The following is a 24260-nucleotide window of genomic DNA, read 5'->3' as shown; positions in this document are numbered from 1 at the left end:
TATGATCTCAATTTTTGTAATAATAAAATTGTAACTCAGCTGCAGGAGAAATGGCACTGTACTTACTTTTTACAACTTTTGAGAGAACACAGTTTAAAGAATGTCGTCATTTGCTTTTTTTTTTCTTTTGAAACATCTAGTGATATTGGGAGTGTAGGACTGTACAAAGGAGAATGCAGTCTAGTTTTGCAAAGTGTTAGCAACATATAGTAAATGCTGACAATAAAAATATTTTTATTCTGTCTGAGCCTATGTTCTGGTACTGGTGTTTGAGCATTGTGTAAGAGCTCTTATTTTCTTCCACTTGCTGATGCTGGGGCTGAGTGGTTCCCATGTCTCCAGGTTGGAGTAATGGATCTGGAAGAGATTAAATTAAACTGATAGAAAATATTTCCTATTCTCAGAGGTTCCTGTTTGGGTCTTGGGAGGTCTGTGTGGGTGTCTGTAGGAGATAAAAATAATTTCTTTCCCTAGAAGTTGAAGTTAGGCAGAACAGATTGTTCAAGGACTTTATTGATGTCTCTGTAGCGTGGACTCCAGGAAGGAGAGTGTGTGTTTGTGTGTGTACACTCACAGAATCCCAGTCCTCTCTCTCCTGCCTTCCTACCTCTGTAAGAGTGACAGGGTTGAGATTGTTACTCTACCTCTGATTTTACTTGTATTTTAAAGTAAGGCTGCATTAGCAGAACAACTAACAAAATCTGGGGTTTGATACAAATGTTGACTTCTGATAGAAATTTCCAGTGAAGAATTAGCTAGCATTCAGTCCACCTTCTGGTAAAGTAGAGTCATTAAGAAATAAGAGTAGAGCCTTGGGGAGGAGATGTCACCAAACAATGCGTTATTTTTTGGTCTTGTTTCTGAAAATACAATTTTAAAAAACATTTGCATATTACTTGGGTAAATAAGATGTTGCATGTAAAACAGACTGCATGTGTTAAGGATCCTACGTGTTGAATCATAAGCTGTGAGAAGGAGAAAGTATGGAGCAGACGTTTGACAAGTCAGTATACTTAAATGCTGTTTTCCTTGTTACCAGGGCTCAAAAGTCTTGGTGATGCAGAGGCAAGTGTTTTAACAACCCTTTAAAAAGCACTATCTGCATTTTGCTTCATAATTTATTTTTTCATCCTCAGGTTGAATGCACATTTTGAGGTGAATCTTGATTGCTCAGTCTCTCGAGCAGAAATGTACTCTGAATACCTCTCTACCTGTAGTAAATTAGCTCGAGGTGGAATCCTAACGTCAACTGGATTTTATAAATGTCTGCGGTAAGACACAAATTCCTGCAACAATAAAGAAGCAATTGTATGTGCTCAGTACTAACTTGTAGTTTTAGATTTCTTTGAGTAAATATCTACCCAGTTGAGTTTGAAAGACATCCGGTTTTGGAATTCTAATTGAAACAAATGTTTAAAGTTGGTTTAATTTTATGTCATTCTATTTCAGGATCTTTAATAGGGTTTCTTTTCTGCTTATAGACCTTTCATTTTTTTCCAGAGTAGTTTGTGGAGGTATTGTAGTTTTCACTTGGCTTGTACAGTATCTTGGCCAGCTGTCTGGTGGACCTGCTAGTTCTCAGTGATGAATACTCAGATGCTACTGAAGGATTCTGCTCTATTGCAAAGATGCAGTTATTCTGCATAGAAGAGCAAACAGTTAAAACAAAAACAGCGTAAGAGGGTTGGGTTACTCTGTTTATTAACATACATTTATGTTGTGTTTGGCAGAACTGTCTTTCCAAATCATACAGTGAAGCGAGTAGATGATCCAAGTAACAATGGTCAAGCACATATACACGTGGTAGGAGTGAAAAGGAGAGCGATACCACTTCCCATACAGATGTACTATCAGCAGCAACCAACTTCGTCTACCCCAGTTGTCCGGGTTGATTCTATTCCTGATGTGTCTTCATCTCCTTCGCCAGCAGGTTTTTAAATTCATTACCTATCAAGTATTTTGCATTGGTTCTGAAATTACGATAAAACGCAAGTGTTTGGAAGTTGGGGCCACATCTTGGTTGATTTTATTCAATAATATTAGGAACAGTTTTGCAACGTGTATTTGCATGACATTCTAATGTTTGACATGTAACCCATAAACTTGCCAGTCAGCAGACAAGTCATTATCACTGCATCCTAAATTCAGATGCAGTGTAGCTGAGAAGATCAGCTGCTTCGTATAGAATTGCAAATTCTAGCATTGGACTTTATTTTGAAACGCATTAACTTTTTTTTTTTTTTTTTAATGTTTGCTTCCAAACTTTTACTGTGTTTATTTCAACAGGAATCCCACATGGGCTACCAAGCGTAGGAAATCACTATCAGAGGACTCCTATTAACCAGTCTTCAACTTTGACAGCAACACAGATGTCTTTTCCAATTCAAGGTGTTCATACTGTGGCACAGACTGTTTCTAGAATTCCACAAAATCCTTCTATTCATACACAGCAAAATGCTCCAGTGACTGTTATACAGAACAAAGGTCCAATATCCTGTGAAGTGGTGAAGGCCACAGTAATACAGAGCTCTGTTCCCCAGTCTGCGGTTCCTGTTACTATTGCTGTAGGAGGAGGACCGCAAGCTTCTAATCAAAATCACAGCACTACAGGACAACAGCCCTCTGTTGCTGTTGTTAGTTCTCAGACGCTGCTTCACCACCAACCTGTAATTCAACAACAGTCTCCACTGCATGCAGTGGTACCGGGACAGATACCTTCAGGCACTCCTGTTACCGTCATTCAGCAAGCTGTACCTCAGGGTCATATATTTGGCAGAGTACAAAACATACCAGCATGCAGTTCAGCAGTTTCACAGGGTCAGCAGCTCATCAGCACATCGTCGCAGCCTGGACAGACATCATCTCAGCAGTCCTCTGCTGGTAACCAGCAACAAGACACAGTCATCATAGCACCACAGCAGTACGTCACAACCTCTGCGTCCAACATGGTCTCTGCCACCACGGTTCAAAATTTCCAGGTAGCAGCTGGGCAGGTGGTCACCATCGCAGGTGTCCAGAACCCACCGACATCTAGGGTAGGGTTTCAGAATATCGCACCGAAGCCTCTGCCGTCTCAGCAGGTTCCACCTGCTGTGGTGCAGCAGCCCATGCAGCCACAGCAGCAGCCTCCTCCACCGTCCCAGCAAAGCGTAGTGATCGTAAGCCAGCCAGCTCAGCAAGGCCAAACCTATGCACCAGCCATTCATCAGATAGTGCTGGCTAATCCAGCTTCTATTCCCGCTGGCCAAACTGTCCAGTTGACCAGTCAGCCGAGCATTACTCCGTCGTCTTCACCGTCCCCAGGCCCGGTTACGAATAATCAAGTCCCTACAGTTATGTCATCTTCATCCACCACTCCTCAGTCACAAGGACCCCCTCCTACTGTCAGCCAGATGCTGTCTGTAAAGAGGCAGCAGCAGCAGCAGCATTCACCAGCATCCTCGCAGCAGCAGGTACAGGTACAACAACCGATACAAATGCAGGTTCAGTCACAGCAAGCTAATACAGGAGTTGGCCAGCCTAACTCTGGTGAGTCTAGTCTGATAAAACAACTGCTTCTTCCAAAAAGAGGCCCCTCCACACCAGGAGGGAAGCTCATACTCCCAGCTCCACAGATTCCTCCACCTAATAACGCAAGAGCTCCTAGCCCTCAGGTGGTTTATCAGATGGCCAATAACCAGGCGCCAGGCTTTGGAGTTCAGGGACAGTCTCCAGCTCAGCAGCTGCTAGTCGGACAGCAGAACGTGCAGCTGGTCCCAGGTGCAATCCAGCCCCCAGGGGCAGTCCAGACAGTACCCATCTCCAATTTACAGATCTTGCCAGGCCAGTTGATCTCAAACAGCCCAGCAACGATTTTCCAAGGGACTACTGGCAACCAGGTCACGATAACAGTTGTGCCAAATACGAGTTTTGCTACCGCAACTGTGAGTCAGGGAAACGCAGCTTAGGAATTGCAGTGAGTGGAGCACAGACAGGAGTTGGGCTACAGGTGCAAACGCTTCCAGCTACTCAAGCACCTTCAGCTGGACAATCACCGTGTACTGCTGCTCCCCCATTCAAAGGTGATAAAATAATTTGCCAAAAGGAGGAAGAAGCAAAGGAAGCAACAGGTTTACACATTCATGAACGTAAAATTGAAGTTATGGAGAATCCTTCCTGCCGAAGAGGAGCTGCAAACACCAGCAATGGGGATGCAAAAGAAAATGAAATGCAGGTGGGAAGTCTTTTAAATGGGAGAAAGTATAGTGACTCCAGTCTACCTCCTTCTAACTCAGGGAAAACTCAGAATGAGGCCAATCAGTGCTCACAAGTCAGTAATGGGCCATCATTAGAAATGGGTGAGAACGGAGCTCCTGGAAAGCAGAACTTTGAACAAATGGACATGCAGGAAATTAAAAGTGATTTGAAGAAGCCCCTAGTTAATGGAATCTGTGATTTTGATAAAGGAGATGGTTCTCATTTGAGCAAAAACATTCCAAATCACAAAACTTCCAATCATGTAGGAAATGGTGAGATATCTTCAGTGGAACAACAAGGGAGTTTGGATGCCACGCAGCAAGATACTGCCAAAGGTGATCAAGGGGAAAGAATTTCTAATGGGCCTGTATTAACTTTGAGTAGTTCACCTGTTGTAAGCGGTACACAGGAGGCTGCAAAACTGTTAACCCAGCAACTTAGTGGTACCAACACTGATTTACCCAATGGACCTCTAGCTTCAAGTTTGAATTCAGATGTGCCTCAGCAACGCCCAAGTGTAGTTGTCTCACCACAATCTACAGCCTCTGTTATACAGGGGCATCAAATCCTAGCAGTTCCACACTCAGGACCTAGAGCGTCCCAGTCTGCCCTGTCCTCCGAAGTTCGGTCTACTAATGGCACAGCAGAATGCAAAACTGTAAAGAGGCCAGCAGAGGATAATGACAGGGAAACTGTTCCAGGAATTCCAAATAAAGTAGGAGTTAGAATTGTTACAATCAGTGACCCCAACAATGCTGGTTGCAGTGCAACTATGGTTGCTGTGCCAGCTGGAGCGGATCCAAGCACTGTAGCAAAAGTAGCAATAGAAAGTGCTGTTCAACAAAAGCAGCAGCATCCAACCACGTTTATACAAAGCATGGTCACACAGGTATGTGGAAGTGTTCTTTTTATGTTCATTCTAACTGTGATTCTGACTAACACTGTGAAATGATGCAGGTGAAAATGTGAACTCGGTCGGTAGCTTTTGGATAGTGTTTAAAATATTCAGAAAACAGTGGTTCTGTTCTTTTATGGACTAAAGGGCTAATATTTTGCATACTTCTTCAACGCCCATGACAGCAGTGGAATTCAAAATAGTCTGTAGCTTGATAACACACAGTGAGGAAAGAACTTCTGCTCACTGATTTCTTCCTTAAAGGATTCACTGTACTGAAAACAACAACGATTTGTTGTGCAGTCTTGTAAAAATGTCAGTATTGTTCTACATTTTATTCTTGGATGTTATTGCTTTCGGAGGGGTGGATATGGTCTTTTTGCAAGTTGATCGCTGCAGCTGTGTCTGGCTTGCTGGCAGGAGTTGAAGTTCTTGCATTCAAAGGTGGGCTTCAAAGGCTTGCTTCAGGGGTTCACTACAGTCAGGAGAAAGTATTGTTTTGTAAATTTGTTGAAATATTTGTGTGTTTATTGCAAAATATTTGTAATGTTTATTTTATAGATAAAATAAGCATTGTTTGAGTTTGGTTTTTTTTTCCTGTTTGATAAACTTTGGAGAGGGCTTTTTTTCTCCCTTCAGTCAGCTCTCTTATTTTAACCATTTGGAAGCAGTTCCTTCCTAGCACTTTGCTAGAAATGAAGCATGGCCATCATTTGCATGGGTATTAATAAAGTACAAATAATCATGTTTGAAGATTACTCCAGGCTCTGAAATTTATTCTAGTTTTGTACGTGGACAGAAAAGCCCTCTGCAAAAAGTGTTCCTAACCTTAGCAGGAGCAAAAAGAATAGAATAATAGGTCTGGCAGTCAGAGTTCTGACAGACCAGAGAGAGGAAATGGAGTCTTGAGTGTGTTAGTGTATGTTTTGGTTTGTTTTTTTCATGTCTTTTTCGTTTCTTTGGTTGGGGTTTTGTCTGGTGTTGACTAGGTATAGACCTTAAGGATTGAAACAGAGCTAGAAGTCCAAATTCAAGAAGTGATGGCTCGTGCTATTTCTTGTTCTGTGTCAAGTTAGGTTTCTGTTGAAAGCTCTTCTGAGTTCCCTTCATCTAGGTGTTGGAAATCAGGACTAAGAGTTAACAAGTCTTCTTTCCTTGTTTCTTTACTTTTTTCTTTTAACTGCTACACCGCACAAAGTTATTTTCTTACAGTGTCTTTGAGCTCATTCATAAATTTTCACTTAGGTTTTATCAGAGAGAGAGAGATCTTTTCTGATATGTTATTTACCTTTGTCCTCACTAGGAATGATGTCACCAAAACAAGTGTCTGTTGGCAGTATAGGGACAAGGCACTGGATTTTCTGTGGTGTAGCTATATTAGCTATGCCTTGCTTTTGACAGTGACTGTCTTTAGCTGTTATACAGTTTGAATTTCTATTACAGCTTTGCTAAGGATTTGGCTGAAATAGAAAATGATACGGCTACATCCCTGGAATGGAATAAGTATTATCTGTGGTTATTTATTCCCTGGACATGTGGCTGACAAGAATTTTAGCTGTGTCTCAAACAGCTACTAAACTATCAGACTTTCAGATTTTTGAGAGAAGGGGAGCAATGCAGTTAACTATTTAATTTATATTTTCTGTGTTGATCATTTCCTTTTTATACTGACTATTGTTAGTAGTTCCTGCATTTTCATTGCCTGTACAAACAGAAATGCTGCCAGCAGGGTTTGCTGTTCAATACAAACCTACAAATGAAAAGAACTTGATTTAACATCTGCTTCCATGGAAGTTAGCTCATTCTCCTGTCTGTAGGATGCCCCTCCTTGCTTCAGAATTACAGGAATGTGGGAGAAGAGGAGTTAATTAGTTTTGATTTTGGTAAACAATCTAGTTTGTGAGGTAATTGCCTTAGCCATTCCATATGGCTGCTTATGATTCATGTCTGATGTGATATGTGAAGTATTGACTTAGAATACACTGTTCAGCTACAGTGAACATCATAGTTTGGCTTAAGACTTTTAAGAATCTTTACGACTCCTTTAAAATTAATGTGTTAGACTATAAACAGTACTAAAATCATTCTGGACAGATCTTTTTTTTCCAAAGCTGCTGAGCAGCTGCAATAGCCATCGTTTTTCTGGAAAAGCAGATGTTAAGTATTTCCAGTACTGAGCCTGCTTTTAGGAGTATCTTTAAGACATCCAGGAATACTAAAATGTAGCCAAATTCTCATGAACTCAGTATGAGTATGATAAGCAGCTTCCTTGTCCCTGACTTTTTGAAAGGCAGCAGCTAAGGAACTCTTCTTCCACTTGAACATCTGCCTTGTTTTATCCTTTCTGCAGTACCTAATGTGTACTGGCTGGCTTGCAGAAGAAATAGGAGAACGTGGTTCTTTCTGCTAACAGCCTGAAGTTCATTATAAATACAATCCAATGGAGAAAAATGTTGAAGGACATGGAATAAAGGGATATTAGTTACGGCAAAATTTCATAGCTGCTGAAGCTGTTAGGGTGTGATATCTTGTGTGCTTGTCTTAAAAATTTGTTTTAAAATAGAGCTTGTATTTCAAAGAAGTGAGAAAGAGATGGAAAAAGAAAATTGTAATAAAATAAAAACCCCACAGGAAGGCTGGAAAAGGAGATGTAGAGGACAGAAGAGGGAGGAGAAGTATTGCTTATGCAACTCCAGCAGGATTAGTTGTCATGAACTGCAGAGAGAAAGGGAAGATGCTTAAACTGAAGATAAGCAAAGGCAAATAAATAGAGGAGGAAGGGAACAGCAACATGGATACTAGAAAGCAAGAAAAAAAATGAAATAATACTTAACACTTAAGGGAATGCATAAGTTAAGGCTTGTTTCATGATATGAGTGGTAGTTGAAATGAGGTGGTACTATATGCTTGGGGAAGAAAATATTGATTTAAATGGCCTACTAAAATAATTTATATATTTGCTGTTTATGGGACAGCCTATGTAATGCTATCAAAATCCAGTTAAACAGGTACAGGTATCGTCTGTCTATAACCTGTGATTATTCCGTGTCAGTTGTATACCTCAGCAGAACTCGTTGACCAATAACTACGTATATTCTGACTTTAAATATTTTTCTTTTGCATTTTTATAAAAAACTGGGCTATGGCTACACAGGTTATATCAGAAAAGGAACACGTGATACACAGCGTCACATTTTTTTTCTTGTATCTCCATCTGTATTTCGTAAGTTCATGAAACAGAACTGACACTTCACTTTCTTGGCTTCCTTTTCCTTTATTTTGATGTTCCCCTGCTCCTGGATTACTGCTTTCTTGAGGCATTTTGCTGGACTGGCAGATGAAAGAGGAAAAGAAATGAGCAGTTCCCTACCACTTTCTTTTCTGCTTTTCCTTACTCCTCCTCAAACACCTCTAAAACATCTGTTCAGCCTAACCGTGTTGCTTTGTCCCAATAGGTGTGTGTTTTGAAGGAATGCTCCGATGTCACGCCAAGTTTCTAGAAGTGAACAAATCTGATTTAAATTGCCTTATTCATTTTTTTAAAGTAATCACTTCCCTGCTCAACACTGTCATCCCCTCATAAGCAATGTACACCCATTTCTCTTAAAGACACAAACCTGAAACTTGCTTGTGCTTGTGTGGAAATTTAGGTGGAAAGACTGTGTGAGGGTTGCCTTAATTACTTGCTCCTGATCTCTGCTGATTGGGAAGCTGAGAATTACCATGCACCAGAAAGCAGGTGTGTAGCTCCAGGAGGTGTAATTCATTCCTAGCCACAGAGCAAACAAGTTTCTCAGCTGGAAGTACTGAAATAGAGAATCTCTGTGATTTTATTGCTCTTCAGTTGTGAAGCACACTGTTGCAAGGAGGCTTAAACTTCACTGATCTGGCAAGAAAAGAACATTTATTTTAGTGCCTGTCCATCCAGCTGACCCCTTACTCACCCTCACATCCCACTGTATTAATTTTAAGTTTATAGGTTTCCTTTTTATATATGTTCCTTGTCATGAAGGAGCTAAACATACATTTAACTCAACATAAACAGTTAAGTATTAGGAAAAATAAAAAGCGTTTTAAAGTATCATAGGATTTACAGTTTGGTATTGGAAAATTGCATTTACTATGGATGTGCATATATTAATGGTGGGAGATAAAAAGGTAGAGTAGTGCTTTTAAGCTGCACATGGCCCTGTATGTCAACGGGACCCCCATCACACTGGGGTGCAGTGTGTTCTCTTGCTGGTGGCACAGTAGGCCTTTTAAATAACATGGGCAGCTGTCATGCTAAAATGGTGTTATATGCTAATACATAAAGGGAATGGCACCGTTGATTCTGTGAGATGGAGGCTATTGCTGGCCTCAAGCCATAGGGTTTGTTATCCCTACCACACAGGGAGCTTGTGTGCCCAAATGGCGGAACTGTTGTGCATAAAAATAAATTATCTTCTGTAAACAGCCCATGCTAGTTAGCACAAAGCTTTTAGCTTTACTCTTAATTGCTGGACTTTGCCCCCCTCCCTCTGCCAGTACCTCAGTCTAAAGTCACCCAGGGTAGAGGTCTAGGCAGACAACCTCCTTCTGCTTATTAAAAGTAGGCTGTAGTATCTGTTCTGTAAGTGAACTGCACCCGCATTTGGGGTTCATATTTCTGTATGTTTAAAAGTTCAGTGCAGACCGTACTGAGACAGGTGATGCTGCTGGAGCTGCCTTTCAGTCCTGAGGTCTGATTTGCAAAAGGGCAGAGTAGTGGCAGTTGCAGCTTGTATCATGGAGAAGCCTAAACTGGCTGTGAGAAGAGGCCTGGAAGTGCTTTCAGGTGTACTGAAGTACTGAGCACTTCATGGGTGTTTGATTTCTTGAGGAACCTGGAATCATTAAATGTTTTTGCTAGAGGAGGAAATTTTGTAAAATCCTTATGTCGTGGGGATTTTTTTTTTTTCAATGTTACTTCTCCCAGAAAGACTTCATTAGGAAAAATTAAATGTCCGTCATAGTTCCGTATGTTAAAAAAATGAATTTACATAATCCTTGCATATCAGTACTCTAAACTAGGTAGCATATGGCAAGTATTTCTAGGTACATTTCTGGGGGAAAAAAAAGGAATCTAATTTCTGAAAAAGAAATACTGTACTTAATTTTAATGATGTCATGTATATTCTGCATTACTAAATTGATATATGAAAATGGGGGGGAGGGGGAAAGGCAAACCAAATTAGCAGGGTTTCTATTAAACAAAGACTAGAAGTTTTGTGATGAACACAGAACTTAGGTTTCTAAAATAAAACCTAGGAAAACCAACATAATTTTGCTTTACCTGTTGATTTTAAAATATAATTAGCGCAGCTGATGGGTAAGCATTAGATTTCACTTAAAACACATGAAAGTTGTAACCACCCAGTGCTACAAGCTTGAGCAAAATGACTTGACTTTGCAGTACAGCTAAACCATAACAATTATTTTACACATTTCTTTTAAATTTATCAACTTTTTTCCTCAATTAAAAAAAAAAAAAAATTGGTGGGGAAACCAAATTTTAACTTTCTCCTGAAAATTTGTTTCCCTTTCTGTGCTCTTTCATTTTCAGGATGTAACATTTTGTGTTGTATGTATCAGATCTTCTTGTTTAAAATAAACAATTTTAAAATGAGAACAGTGTTAGAACCTTTGAATACCACTAGGAGAGCTTGCCAGGAAAACCCTTGAGAAAATTCCTAATTTTGTATTAATTGCAGGTTTTGCTTGGAATGGAGTAAATAATACGTGAACCACACGTTGAATGATGAGAATTAAATGAAATACTAAATTAATTCAGTAAGCTCTCTCTCTCTTCAGCACATTAAATGAGACAGAAGGTCTATAAGAATAAAAAGTCCCATAAAGACCATCATTGACCCTGTTGATATCAGGATGCCAAAGGAAGATTGCAAAACAAGCTGTACTGCTGACACTTGATTTTACTTTCAGCTTCACTTTAAAAAATGTCTTGTTAAAAGCACATTCATCTTAGAAGTCAGTACTTGTATTTACCTTTTGTTAAAAGATGCATTCTGAAGATTCCGTTACCCAGTCTGTAAAATAGCTTGGAGGTCTTCAGATGAAAATCATCGCTGAGTTGAGAATAATTTGTAGGTATGACTAATGGGCTTCAGGGGCATTTCCTAGAATTTCTCACACATGCAAACCACAGGCATCATGCAGTAGCTGTGCTGTGTTCAGCAGTTTTGCTGAGTTTTGCCCTTTTTTTTTGCCATAAATCAGGATTTGTGCTTGGATATGGGAAGTGTTTTGGTTTTGAGTCTTTTTTTGCTGTCCTTTTGATCATGTAATTAGTGTTGTATGATCTGCGACAGTTAGTAACTCATTACCGTGTGTGACTACAGTCCACATTGCTAATAGAGAGCAGCAGGAAGGAGATGTATGATCAATAAGCAAATGAAATGTTAGAACGTGCACTTAACTGTAAAGAAACAAATAGTTTAAAGTCCAAACAGTTTAAAATCTTAACAGAGCTGTGAAGATGTAAACAGAGCATTGTGTGCACCATTTGAAATGGCTTCTGTTACAATATTTTTAAACACAGACTTGATAGAAGTTTTGTTTCTCTTTTTTAAAAGGGTCTTATATTCTTTTTGTAGCGGCGGGGAAGAAAAGGATTTTAGGTCTTCATTTCTAGATAATATTCAAAAGATTTTTTTTTTTTATATTATCATCTTTATAAACGTCTTGCTGGTCAGAGCCTTCCAGGAAGAAGAGAAACCATATTCTGACAGAAACACTATTCTGTAATGGCAAGTCCATTGTTCAGTATCTGTTAGTCAGAAAAAGAAATAAAATTGACATATTTTGGCTTTGTTTTGTCTCTTGTAGGTCACTCTTAAGATAATTTTTATTCAATATTAAAATAAGTGTCTTGTAGTCCTGCAAGGGAGCAAGTGGCACATCTTTTTCTTTTCTGAAGTGTTTATACTCCACTGTGTACGAGTTGTACGGCATGTTTAGGCGTTCTGGGCATGTGGTGTTTTGTGTAAAGGTACATGTGCTGGCTGGTTTTACCAGAGCTTGAAGAATTATATAATTTGCCAAGTTTTACAGACAAAATGGTATGTCATCATTTTAGCCAACTGGTCTTTGATAGCATTTCTTCAGCACTGTTCAATTTACCTTTTCTTAGGCACCCTAACACAGGCTGATGTATACTAATGCAGCAAGCAATTCAGGAATTCCACAGATGCAGCACATTTTGTCGAAGAACATAAAGCATTTCTAATTATATCAGTGCTCATTTTACTTCTTTCAGCAAAGTTTTTCTCCTGCATTTACATAGGAAAGCAAGCTATTCCCTGTGCTGATGATATGGCAACCCCTTGAATTTGCATGCTCTTTTTCTTTTTTTAAGGAACAAATAAAGCCTTTGCAAAATTATGTTAAACTCTGCTCCACTTGTGCCCTTGAGAAATTCCTTTGCAGTCATAATTGTGTATTTGGGCATAAGGTTTAGTAACTTGGATACTAGAAACTTCTGCATAAGAATTACAGTGTAAAAGTTTTTTGTCCCTCGTGTTATTATGTTTGTTGATGCTTAGTCAAAGTGTTAAAATCTGAAAAGTTGGGGTGGAATGAAGTGTAAAACAGAAGATCTTTGAACAAACAGTAAACTGTATGTCAGCTCTTGAAATAAGCTCTGTTTAAAAATGTTTTAACTTTTTTTCCAGAGCACACCTGCAACGTCAATACCAACAGTGCAAGTACAAGGCCAGCAGATCAATTTGCAGCCACCTTCATACACTGCAGCAAGTCAGCATGCAGAGCAAATGAAAAAACCTGGACAGAACTTCATGTGTCTGTGGCAATCTTGTAAAAAGTAAATGGCTCCTTTATTTAATTACCTTTTGGTAGTATGTAACAGATGCTTATATACAGAACGTGATTCTACAAGGTCTTTCCATTCAGTTTCTTTAAGTTGTCTTATACTTTGTCAGTGGGGAGAGAAAAGGTGAAAGCATTGAGGAAGCTGAACCTGAGGTTTAGGAGTGCAAGACATTTAACTGCTCTCAATGATACTTCACAGAGCATAAAATGAGTGTTACATGGCTTTCTTGTAATGCATTGATTCTTCAATGATAAAAAAAAACCCCTCCTGTAGTTAAGTTACGAAAGAAAAAAAAAATTCTAGCTCTGAAGCTTGTTCTCTGTGCTGCAAACAGAAACATAGTTGTGTACTCCAGTTACAAATCATGTCTTGACAATTTCTTGTGTTTCCAGCTTTTAATCTTTCTTGTGTTTCCAGTTCTGCGAGAGCAGGGTGTTGCAATTCCATGTCCTGGTCAAAGTCTTAGACTATGACTAATTTTAGTAATTATGATGCCGTTTGTGTGCCACAGGGCTCCATTGTCATGGAAGGAAATAGAAAGGAACATAGCTTTAGCAATGATTACAGTCTTAAAAATATGTTGTTGTTGTCCTTAAAAGAGAGAGGAGTGCTAGCAGAGTTTTGGATGTAGGCTTATGAAAACATGATGCTACCCTTGTTTTTAGTATGTATATCTTGATGATGATTTTAAAAATAACCTAAGTTTGTGAATGTGCTTTGTTTTCAGTGAAGGGTGTAGATTGGTGAAACAAATGCAGCTGTCAAATAGCCACTTTGAAAACGGTGAGAAAAATAGTGTAAGGTAAAGGATGGGTGTGAAAAAGGGTGACACGTGTCATCATTGTAGGACAAGGCAAAGGGAGAATAAAGACAAGCTGATTTGGTAGAAAGCTAGTGTTCAGACATTCACAAAGTTGATATGAAATGATGGAAAAGTTTGAATAATTGGAATCGATGGTGAAAAGTGGGGCATTTGAACAGAATTGAAAGAATACTGAAGGTTGATTAATCTGTAGACCCCTGAAGCTGCAACTTTGTTTCTGCCGTTCCTTCCAAACAGTTCAAAGGTCATTGAGTCAATGCAAGACGTGCAGGTTTTAGATAAGACTGACTGGTACTGAGAGATGTGGCACTTTCTAAATCATTGTCCCGTTTTCATCTTAAAAGTGATTTTTATTTCTTGGGAAGGTAACACTTCTCTATGTAAGAAATACAGATAAGGCTTTACTTGCTTTTTACTTTACTACTAACAAATACTACCACAGAGCCACACTCTACTGGCTCCTCAGTAGATGCATGAACACCGGCATTGGTACAAGAGCAGGTTGTGCTGAGGTGGAAGTGAAAACTTGGGGTGGTTTCTTAGCCAGTTTATACCAACTTGAAGAGTTATGGTTCAAAACTGTAGTTCAGCAAAGTTAGTCACCAACTTTATTCTATGTCTAAAGTTATATCAGATGAGTTGTATAGAGTTGAGGTGATGCCTAACACTAGAATAAGCTGATGTCACATGTGAACTAAGGATGCGAATATGTGCAGTCAGATTTTGGGCCAAGAGGAAGAGTAATATGATTATGATTACATTATCAATCTTTTTGCTGGTCTGTATTAAAATATTGTTCCAGTAAGTATGAAGGCCTTCAAAAACACTTTGAAGCAGAATAAATGCAAATTAATATAATAGTATGTTCTTTTTCTACCTGCCAACTGGGCTGCTGCAGCTGGCAACATTCTCGTGGTGTTGATGTGGGTTCTGCTGTTTTGTTTTTCAGAACCCAGTTGGGAAACACAATACCAGGATTTTGGAATAAAGTACAACAGATTTAGTAGTGTCTGAAGGCCACAACCAGATCAGGCCCAATTATGAAAATAGTTGTAATGACTGCCCTCTCAGAGATGTGTTCAGGTGTAGTATCTGGAGTGAAAGTAGACCTCTAAGAGGTGTGAGTGACTTTGCACTGAGGATGTTACAGAAAGTAGGTCTTTTCCGTTGAAGTTCGGCTGTCTGCCAGTGCTGCTAATTGTGTTCAGCTTAATTTAAATGCTGCTGTTTTGTTTCACAGGTAGGCAGAAGATGTCTGCTCTTGAGTTGCTTTGTATTTAAAAAGTAAATTAGAGATGCTGTTGCATCTGCACTGCCTGTGAAATCAGCTATTAGTTTAATGTTCTGTTCAGCAGCTGCAGAGAATGATGGAGAAATTCAGTGGGAAATGAGTCTAGACTTGACTGACCATATTCTCAGTACTTAAGCTTTTGTTTATTATTATTGCTTTGTTTAGGTGTTCCTTTAAGGAAAAATAGTTCTTCTTTGCAAAACGGTATTAAATTTGAATCTTAATTTCCTCACCACAGGGGTTGTCAGGCACTGGAACAGGCTGCCCAGGGAAGTGGTTGAGTCACCATCCCTGGAGGTATTTAAAAGATGTGCAGATGTGGTGCTTAGGGACATGGTTTAGTGGTGGTCTTGCAGTGTTAGGTTAACATTTGGACTCGAAGTTCTTTTCCAGTATGATTCTATAACACCAAATGCATTGTACAATGGCTGGAGCAAAATAGCTGAAACTGCTTTATTTTTCTTAAAGCCTTGCCATGTTGAATAAAACATTTTAAACTACATTTTGGATTTCACTTATGCCTTGAAACTTTTCATCCATGCCTGGAATTATCTAAAAAATATGTTTGTGCCCAGCTTAGGTTTACACACTGACTTCCCTTTTATTGTGGGAAGACATCTTTCTGTCCTCTGAAACATCAAATTTCTCTATTGAACCAAAGTAGAGGTAAAACATTTTGTTTTCACTTCCTAGTATGGTCTATCTGGACTAAGAGCAAGATGCATGTGTTCCTCTTCCTCACCTTCCCTTCAGCAAGAGCTGGCTGGCATGGAAAAGATGAATGGTTTTTAAGAGAGCAGTATTTATTGCCTATGCAGAACGCAGTTGCTGTATTACAGGTGGATATCCCCGTAGGATTCAGTTCAGCTAAGGGTTGTCTCGGGGTGAAATTAACGCTTCGGCACCTTCATGGGGTTCAGGTAACGGTCATGTCCACTCAGGCCTACCTGTCGATGGCAAGAATGTTTGCCTAATGGACACTGTTGAAATGAGCAAAGCACCTACAGATCTGCTGTTCATTTCTGACTTGAACTTGTCCATAAATGACTGATGTAGGTTTAAGATCATCTTTGTCTGCTTGCTCTACGTCTCTGACTGGAGGTCGTGTCCCTCTTGGCACCATTAAGCCCAGCGAGTTCAGTCACACGTCTTTACCCAAATACTTCTCTTGTTAACTGACACTAAAACACTGACATGCGACCCAGAGTGGCTGAGGTGGGTGCTTGTGCTTCCTGTTCAGTAAGGCTGCTGTGCCAGTGGCGCTTGTCCAGCAAGTGTGTGAAGGCAGCTGGTGGTAATGACTTCCCAAATGGCAGCGGCTGGGTTGCCTGACCTCTTCTGTCCAAGTCTTAAGTAGGTGTTGATGAGCTGGGTTAGTTGTATTGAAATGAATTGTGAGCAGCTAAGTCTTTAGCTTATTTTGTCCATTTTTTGTGTCTTGAAGCAAGTGATGTAATTCCTAAAGCTCCAGAGGTGTTTTAAGGTGTATCTAGACTGAAAAAAAACCTCACCACACTTTGAGTCACTCACTATTTTAATTCGGTAGTTTTTGAAATGTAGTGATTCTCCATTATCGTGTGTTACACGTTACAATAACACATCTTTTGTCTGTGTGACAGTATGAAAATAGAGATCTAAGAACTGTTGATTCCCCAGTGTTTTGAGGTGACATTCACAGTGAGTTGTAACTTTTCTACCGCTTTGAAGTGGAAGAAAGCCTTTGTCAGGCTGAACGTACTGTAAGGTGTGTCACACTTGTGCTTTCACCAAATAGAACATGCAGAAACCACAAAATATACTGTCAAGAGTATCACACGACCAGGGTTAGGACAACTTACTATTTCCTATTGATGTAGAAGCACTTAATTGGCTGAAATACTTCCTGTCCTGTGCTTTCGGGGTGTCAGCAGGCAAAGTGCTTAAGTTGAGGTTTTGGAAATTTGTTTTCACTTGGTGGAACAGGTTGCCCAGAGAGGTGGTAGGTGCCCCATCCCTGGGAACATTCAAGGTCAGGTTGGACAGGGCTCTGAGCAACTTGATCTAGTTGAAGGTGTCCCTGCTCACTTCGGGTGGGTTGGCTTAGATGACCTTTAAAGGTCCCTTCCAACCCAAAGCATTCTATGATTCTGTGACTTAAAAACTGAGTTTTAAGTGAAGATATTAAAAAGGCTAGTGTAAGTGACATTTTTCAACTTCTGTTGTACATCAGGAAATTATATCTCACTGTTTCCTCAATGTTTAGAATTCAGGTGCTGAAGGGCACTAATGTTAGATTGGTCTCTTACTCCATCTGTTTTGATCTCGAGGGCAAATAGGATGAATGGTGTGCATCTCTTCTTCCCAGTTTAAGTGAGATCTGATTATGACTGCCAGTAAAGAAGAGAAATGGAAAAGGAATACATGAAACGCAACTTTTTTAGGTGTTCATAGTTTATTACTGTATTTTGTTTGTATTGCAGAGAATGGCTCTGCTGGAATTAGTGTGCATTATTTCTTTGGTCAAGAATAAATAGAAAACCAGAACCATGATATTTCAATTGGATTTGGCAAAATCATATTGCCATTTATTGGTAGCTCATTGGTTATGTATTTCTCCTTTTAAAACTTTATGACCTTTCCTTTATCAATGTGTGTCTCATTTCAAAAAATAAAAATGTTTAGCCAGCATGGGTTTATGTTTGTGATATTTGTGCTTTACCATTAACAGGGAAAAGCTTTAAATTCCCTTCCTCCTCTTTTTGTAGGTGGTTTCAGACACCATCACAGGTTTTCTATCATGCAGCAACTGAACATGGAGGAAAAGATGTCTACCCAGGGCAGTGCTTGTGGGAGGGATGTGAACCTTTCCAGCGGCAGCGGTTTTCCTTCATTACCCATTTACAGGTGCAGATTTTCCTTCCATATTACTTCAGAAAACAGTAAGAGTGTCATGGTAAATTTTCGCACACCTTTCTCACTGTCTTTTTCTTCTCCCCACACAGGATAAGCACTGTTCCAGAGATGCTTTGCTTGCAGGATTAAAGCAAGATGAACTTGGACAAGCAGGAAATCAGAAGCCTTCCAACAAGTAAGATCCTTGTTAGCAATAGAGAAAACAAAAGAACTAGAAATTAATGGAAGAATTTGCGTGTTTATAACTTGGCTTATCAGATGAAACTCTGTGTGTAAAGTCCATAACAGAAACCAAATTTGAGATACCTTACACAGACATTATATGACAAAACAGTCGAGAGGGAATAGATTCTGATGTGGGAGATGTGGTTGCAGCTATAAAGAGCAAGTATTATAAAAAGATGAGGTAATTCTGTAAGGTACATGGATCAGTACTCTGTGATGAATGTTGTTCTCAACATACTCTCCTGGACAGCATTTTATAACTTTTATTTTAACAGGAAGGTCTTTCTAATCCAAGTGGAAAATTATTTGTTGTGTACAGTTCAGCCGTTCCATACAGCTGAGATGGATTCTCTTGTAACTTGCTGTAATCCTTCCCTTTTTCTGATCTAAATTTGGGCTGATTTGATCCAGGAACTCTTGTAATAAACTTCCCTTTAAACAAGCAAACAAGATAAATAAGAACTCCTCCGAGTCTTCTAATTTTGTACTGCAACCTGGAATCATCTTTGGCTCTCCTCTTTCCCAAAAATATTTCAACCATCTGGAATTAATAGGGGAGAGTGCAACCCCATTGCTGCGGGGTTGGCTATGTTAATATTGGAGTTATTCAGGGTTCAGTTACTTGTATAAAGACTAGGTCTTTGTTAGTAACTAACTGTAATCTCTTTGTTGTAAGCTAAAGATGTGATTACGTGGTCCCAAGCAGATTTTTGCAGTCTGTTCTGTGGCTCGTTACATTGCTAGCAGGCTGCTGGAGGCAGCAGGGAAAGTTGAGTATGAAAGCTGAGAAATTTACTCTGAGAGTAATTTTATTTTTTAGTATAAACAAACTTCTTAACACGGACTTAATATTGCTTTACGGTGCCTTGTTCCATTACACTGGACCGCATTCAGACCTTGACTCTCCCTGTCTCACATACTTGGTGAGCGGGAAGTGTAGGGCTGATACTGTCTACTAGCATGTTTTGAGCCCATCTCTGCCTCTTCAGAAGTGTTCCATCGCACAGGTAACACATCCAGTACCTCTTTTGTCTTCACAGGCTTCTTTACAAGTGGCAAAGATACTCGTGTTCATACATGCCCTCTTCTGAAGCAGAATTCCCTAATTAGGTCAGATTCAGAAAGTAGGAATTTATTCATAACCGTTTCTCACTAAAATACTGAGACTGCAATATCACAAGATCCTAAGGATGTGGTTTGAGAGTACAAGTTGAAATAAGATCATTCCACTACTCAAAGTAGGATATTTTGACTCTCCCTGCCATCCCTTCTTCCTTCTTGTGGCCTGTGCACTGCTTACAGTGAGAGAACTAGCTTCAGTTTTTCTCTGATTGCATGGCAAATCAATTCTGTTTTGAAATAAAACCAATTAGTCAAAAAAGTGGGTTTGCCAGGTGAGTGGTGGAATACCTTTGTCCTGCAGTCAGTTGGACACCACAGTGCTGGAGTTGGGCTGGAACAAAACAGGGGGATGAGACCTGTCTCTGTTAGTACTGACAACAGTTAATACTTAGTAGTTTTATGAAAACATAGAGATTCCCTGTCCATTACATTTACTCTCTTCCCTCGTGTCTCTATTACTCCTCTTTTACCAAAAAAAGAAATCAGCAAAAAGGAATATTTTGATTATATGTCCTGTGTAACCCACATAATCTTCCAGCGCTGCTGTGGGCAGTTATGTTCACACAACTGAACAGAGCATCTAGCTGCATGAGGGACCTGAGGCTTGATCATTTGCTTTCCAAAATCAGTGACTTGTCCAGTGAAACCCTAAGCTTGCTCCAGCAGATTACCTCAAGTAAGCTTTATGTGGTCATGTCTGAAGGTTGATTTACAAGGTTTTGGATTAATTTACTTCCTTTTGGAGTCCTAGAAACTTGTCAGATATATCAGCACACCACTTGATAGTCCACATGACTAAACTCTTGTACAGAGTTCACACAACTTAAAAAAAATGGCGCTAGATGAAGCATGTGTAAACTCTCAACTTTTAGGCATTAATTAGCCCAAATTCCTTCATGTAATACCTCACCAAACTGCAGCTACCTCAGAGAGTGCAGGTAGAGTGAGTGTTATTGGTGCCAGAAGTAAAATCCATAACAAGCAAGGGCCCATTCCCTTCTTCATCATTTCTGTGTATCATAAAATCATACGTAATTGAAAAAAATCTGCAGTGGCTTTTGCTAGAACCAGGTAGGCAGAGTTAAGCTGCATTGCAGAGTTGGTTGTACACCTTAATTCTGTATTTCTTTGCTTTTATAATTGTATTTTATTAACTCTTCTGGTATTCAGAGGTAGCTAAAATATTACATTCTGGAAGGTCAGGTAGCACTGGCAACTAACTGTATGTCAACTGTAGCTTTGTCCATTTGAATCCTTTTGGATTCATATTGATTTTTTTTTTCCTTGTTGCAACTGAAATAAAGGTGGGAGTGTAAGCTGCCAAAAATATTCTTCATGCACTGTGGTAGTGGGGCAGGAGATAACTTTAAATCAGAAGATGAATGGTATGGTTTGAAGTTAAGCTGATAATATAATTAAAGAAATTCAAGAAATGTAGATGTTTCTTAAGAGAGATACTTGCCCATAGACACAAGTCAGTCCTCTTGATGTCTCAGAGACTTTTCATCAACTTGCTTTTTTCCAAAACCAAAAGGAGAAGACGATCTTTTAATATCTTCATGATTTATTGCAACTGTCCCTTTTTCAGTATTTGTAGAATCAAGGCAATAGTATTTAAGTTTCCAAAATACAGTATGATAGCTGTTAAAGAGAGATGTTTGGAACACCCTCCACTGGTGAATCCTTGTTCTTCTCAACATAAAGAACACAAAAACATTCCAGAAATTAAAAATGAAGATAACTTCTTTACTGTGATACTTGGTCTCTTACAAATGTGTGTCATTGCCCAACAGTTCATTAACTCAGCCTCTGCACTTGTCCCTTTACTTCATAAAGGCTTTCCAACTCTTATTTCCATTCCGAGGAGGATGACAGTGTGATAATGAGCTAAGTTCTTAGGGAGGAGTCTGTCTGTTACTACTTCTTAATTTTCTGGTTTGTGCTTTAAAGCCACTCACATGAACCCTTTTTTCTAATTTTTAGGTCAGCTTCCTTGCTGTTTGGAATTGCAGATTATGCAGAAAGTCTCTATGAATAGAGAATTCAAGTTTTATTCTTAGAATATTCACTTACAGTGAAAGATGCCAAAATAATACTTACAGGCTAACTTTAACTTAAAAAAAAATAAAACTTTTACAATTTGATTTATGCTACCTTTGCAAGCAAGCACTACTTGGACTTCTAATCAGCTTCTACAAGGGTATTAAAAGACTTCATAATATTATTCAGTGTATTGAAACGTGGTGATATTTTTCACCATCAATACTGCAAAACTTTACTTTGAGATGATGAGTCTTATGAAATGAAGTTGCATATTTATACATTCTAAGCTCTAACTGTACAAGTAATGTCAATTCTCTAATTCAGTGTTCTAAATTAAATAGAGCTTTGACTTTAGCATGGATATTGAAAATGGATAATTTGCTTCCACTATATTTATTTGTACCAGCTTTATAAAATACCCTGCTTAATTTATTAATCTCAGTCTGAAAGCTGCAGTAACAGGTAATTGGGTTTACAAATGTTTGATCTGATTTAAAAATTAGATGGTTTATGTCTTAGATCATAACCTAAATCTTATTACTTTATATTGCTCCTCACTAACCACAGTTAATGCGTATTTTATATCGTCTTAGTGTCTAATGGTCCCAGTGAGCCATGTGAGGTTTTGAATAGCTGTACTTTAAGGACATTCTCTGGCCAAATCTCAGATGACATTTGTATAGCTACTATCACAGTTCCTGTTAAAACCTGTTTGTTAAAACATTACTTTAAATAGGTACACTTCAGGAAGTGGCTGTGCCATTAGTACAATGTATTTCTTTTCCATCATGAGTGTCATGGGTGATGAGCAGCACTTCTTCAAGGGAAGTGTTTTTTTTCACATAAAATAAAGCCAGTGACTCTTCTGAAGGGTTTGCAATAAGATTTATCTCTGTGGAAACAAAAGACAAATCATGTAGCAACACCAAGTATTAATGGATCGCTGTCTCTCTGTTCAGATAAGTTAAAAAATTGTAGAATAATTTTTCAGAATTGTTAACCTTCTTAGAAAGTGATGCAAAGCTTATTTTTATTAATTCTTTCTTTACTAATGTAGGCAGCCAGCTGCAGGGGGTACTGCCCCTACTCCCAGAGCACAGAAGGCCATTGTGAATCATCCAAGTGCTGCCCTAATGGCATTAAGGAGGGGATCAAGAAACCTTGTCTTCAGAGATTTCACAGTTAGTATTGTTTGATTCAAGGATTAGATACTGTTGGCTGCTGCTACAGGGCTTTCACATTTATGGGTTTTTGTCTCTTTACTTTTGTAGGATGAAAAAGAGGGACCAATAACTAAACACATCCGATTAACAGCTGCCTTAATATTAAAAAATATTGGTAAATATTCAGAATGTGGTCGCAGGTAAGCATTGTACGATTCTTCAAATACCAGTGGGGAATGTTGTTTCTGCTCTTAAAGTACCAAATTTTAGGTATGTTTTACCTATCTTGTAAAACCAAAACCAAAAACCAAAACCAACCAAACAAAAAAAACCACAAACAAACATAACAACCAAAAAAACCCCACCATCCACCCAGTACAATTCGTGTATCAATTTTGCACTGTTGAGGTTCCCACACAATTGCCTAAGCCACTATTTGTGAGCCACACTTTTGAAATGTCTGGTAAATTTGACAGGTGAAATTTCTGGAGACAGATGAGAGGAGCCTTTGCTGTGGGCCTGTTGCTTTTCCTCCCAAAGGCAGTACTGCATAACTCTGAAAATGAATTCTTCTGTAAGCAACTTCCCATTGGCAATAGCCTTTTATCTCAACTTCAGAAAGGGGTGAATGAGTTCTTACGGACATTTACTTAAGCTGTGGAGTGGCACACAGCTGCAGTCTGTACTTGCTGCCTCTCTGTTGCTTTCCCTTACAAACTTGGGTTAGCTCTAAGAAATTACTTGGTCAGATTTCTCTCATGTGTAGAAGATCCTTCAGTAAATAAGCAGACCAATATTGACTTGTGGTATTAAGTAGGAAATGTTCTTTATGATGCAAAAGGAGTAGTAGTTGCTTACTGTGTCACTGATCACAATGCATGCTGCTTCTGTTTTTTCCAAGAATCATAGAATCATTAAGGTTGGAAAAGACCTCTAAGATCAAGTCCAGCCATCAACCCAACACTACCATGACCATTAAACCACATCCCATAGTACCACATCTACACATTTTTTGAACCCCCCCAGGGATGGTGACCCCAGCACTTCCCGGGGCAGCCTGTTCCAATGCCTCACCACTCTTTCAGTAAAGAAATTCTTCCTGATATCCAATCAAAACCTCCCCTGGCACAACTTGAGCCCATTTCCTCTTGTCCTATCACTAGTTACCTGTGAGCAGAGACCAACACCCACCTCACTACAGCCTCCTTTCAGGTAGTTGTAGAGAGCAATGAGGTCTCCCCTCAGCCTCCTCTTCTCCTTACTTACAAGCTGAGTGTTTTCTTGGTTTTGTTTTGCATTCTTTCAGCTTCATAATAACAGAAGTAATGATTTCTAATAAATCTCTGTTCAATATTAATGTTGTCTGTTCTTAAAAAATGTGTCAATAGGGAGAGTTTCCTAAGTACAGTTGTAAACAACAGAGTTTCAATACTGGTTGTAGAAACCCTCCTGCTGTCTTCAGCTACCTAACTGGGGGTTGTAGTGAAGACAGGCAAACACTTTTTGGAGTGCGTGGTGGAGGATAAGGGGAAATGAGCAGAGGCAGCAGCAAGGAAAATTCCAATTAGATATTGTGAGTAAAAATAATAATCACAAGAATTGATTGAACATAGGAACAAGTTCCCCAGAGAGGCTGTGCAGTCTCTATCCTCTTAGATATTCAAAGCCCAACTGGCTATAATTCTGAGCAATGTGGTCTA

At 39.2% G+C, this 24260-nt stretch overlaps 1 protein-coding gene across 1 annotated transcript in view; it reads left to right on the top strand.

The window, feature by feature from the left end:
* Positions 1-24260, top strand: part of ARID2 (AT rich interactive domain 2 (ARID, RFX-like)) — a gene marked incomplete at its 5' end in the record, with an annotated part of 100148 nt that overhangs the window by 74634 nt on the left and 1254 nt on the right. The window contains 9 exon segments of the mRNA XM_008945899.1: positions 1137-1271; positions 1731-1930; positions 2287-3942; positions 3945-5125; positions 12844-12992; positions 17860-17998; positions 18097-18182; positions 22455-22578; positions 22669-22760. Of these exon segments, the coding sequence (XP_008944147.1) occupies positions 1137-1271; positions 1731-1930; positions 2287-3942; positions 3945-5125; positions 12844-12992; positions 17860-17998; positions 18097-18182; positions 22455-22578; positions 22669-22760 (3762 nt within the window).

Source organism: Merops nubicus, unplaced genomic scaffold, assembly GCF_000691845.1.
Source record: "Merops nubicus isolate BGI_N331 unplaced genomic scaffold, ASM69184v1 scaffold4178, whole genome shotgun sequence".
Lineage (NCBI taxonomy): Eukaryota > Metazoa > Chordata > Aves > Coraciiformes > Meropidae > Merops > Merops nubicus.
This window is presented reverse-complemented; position numbering and strand designations above follow the sequence as displayed.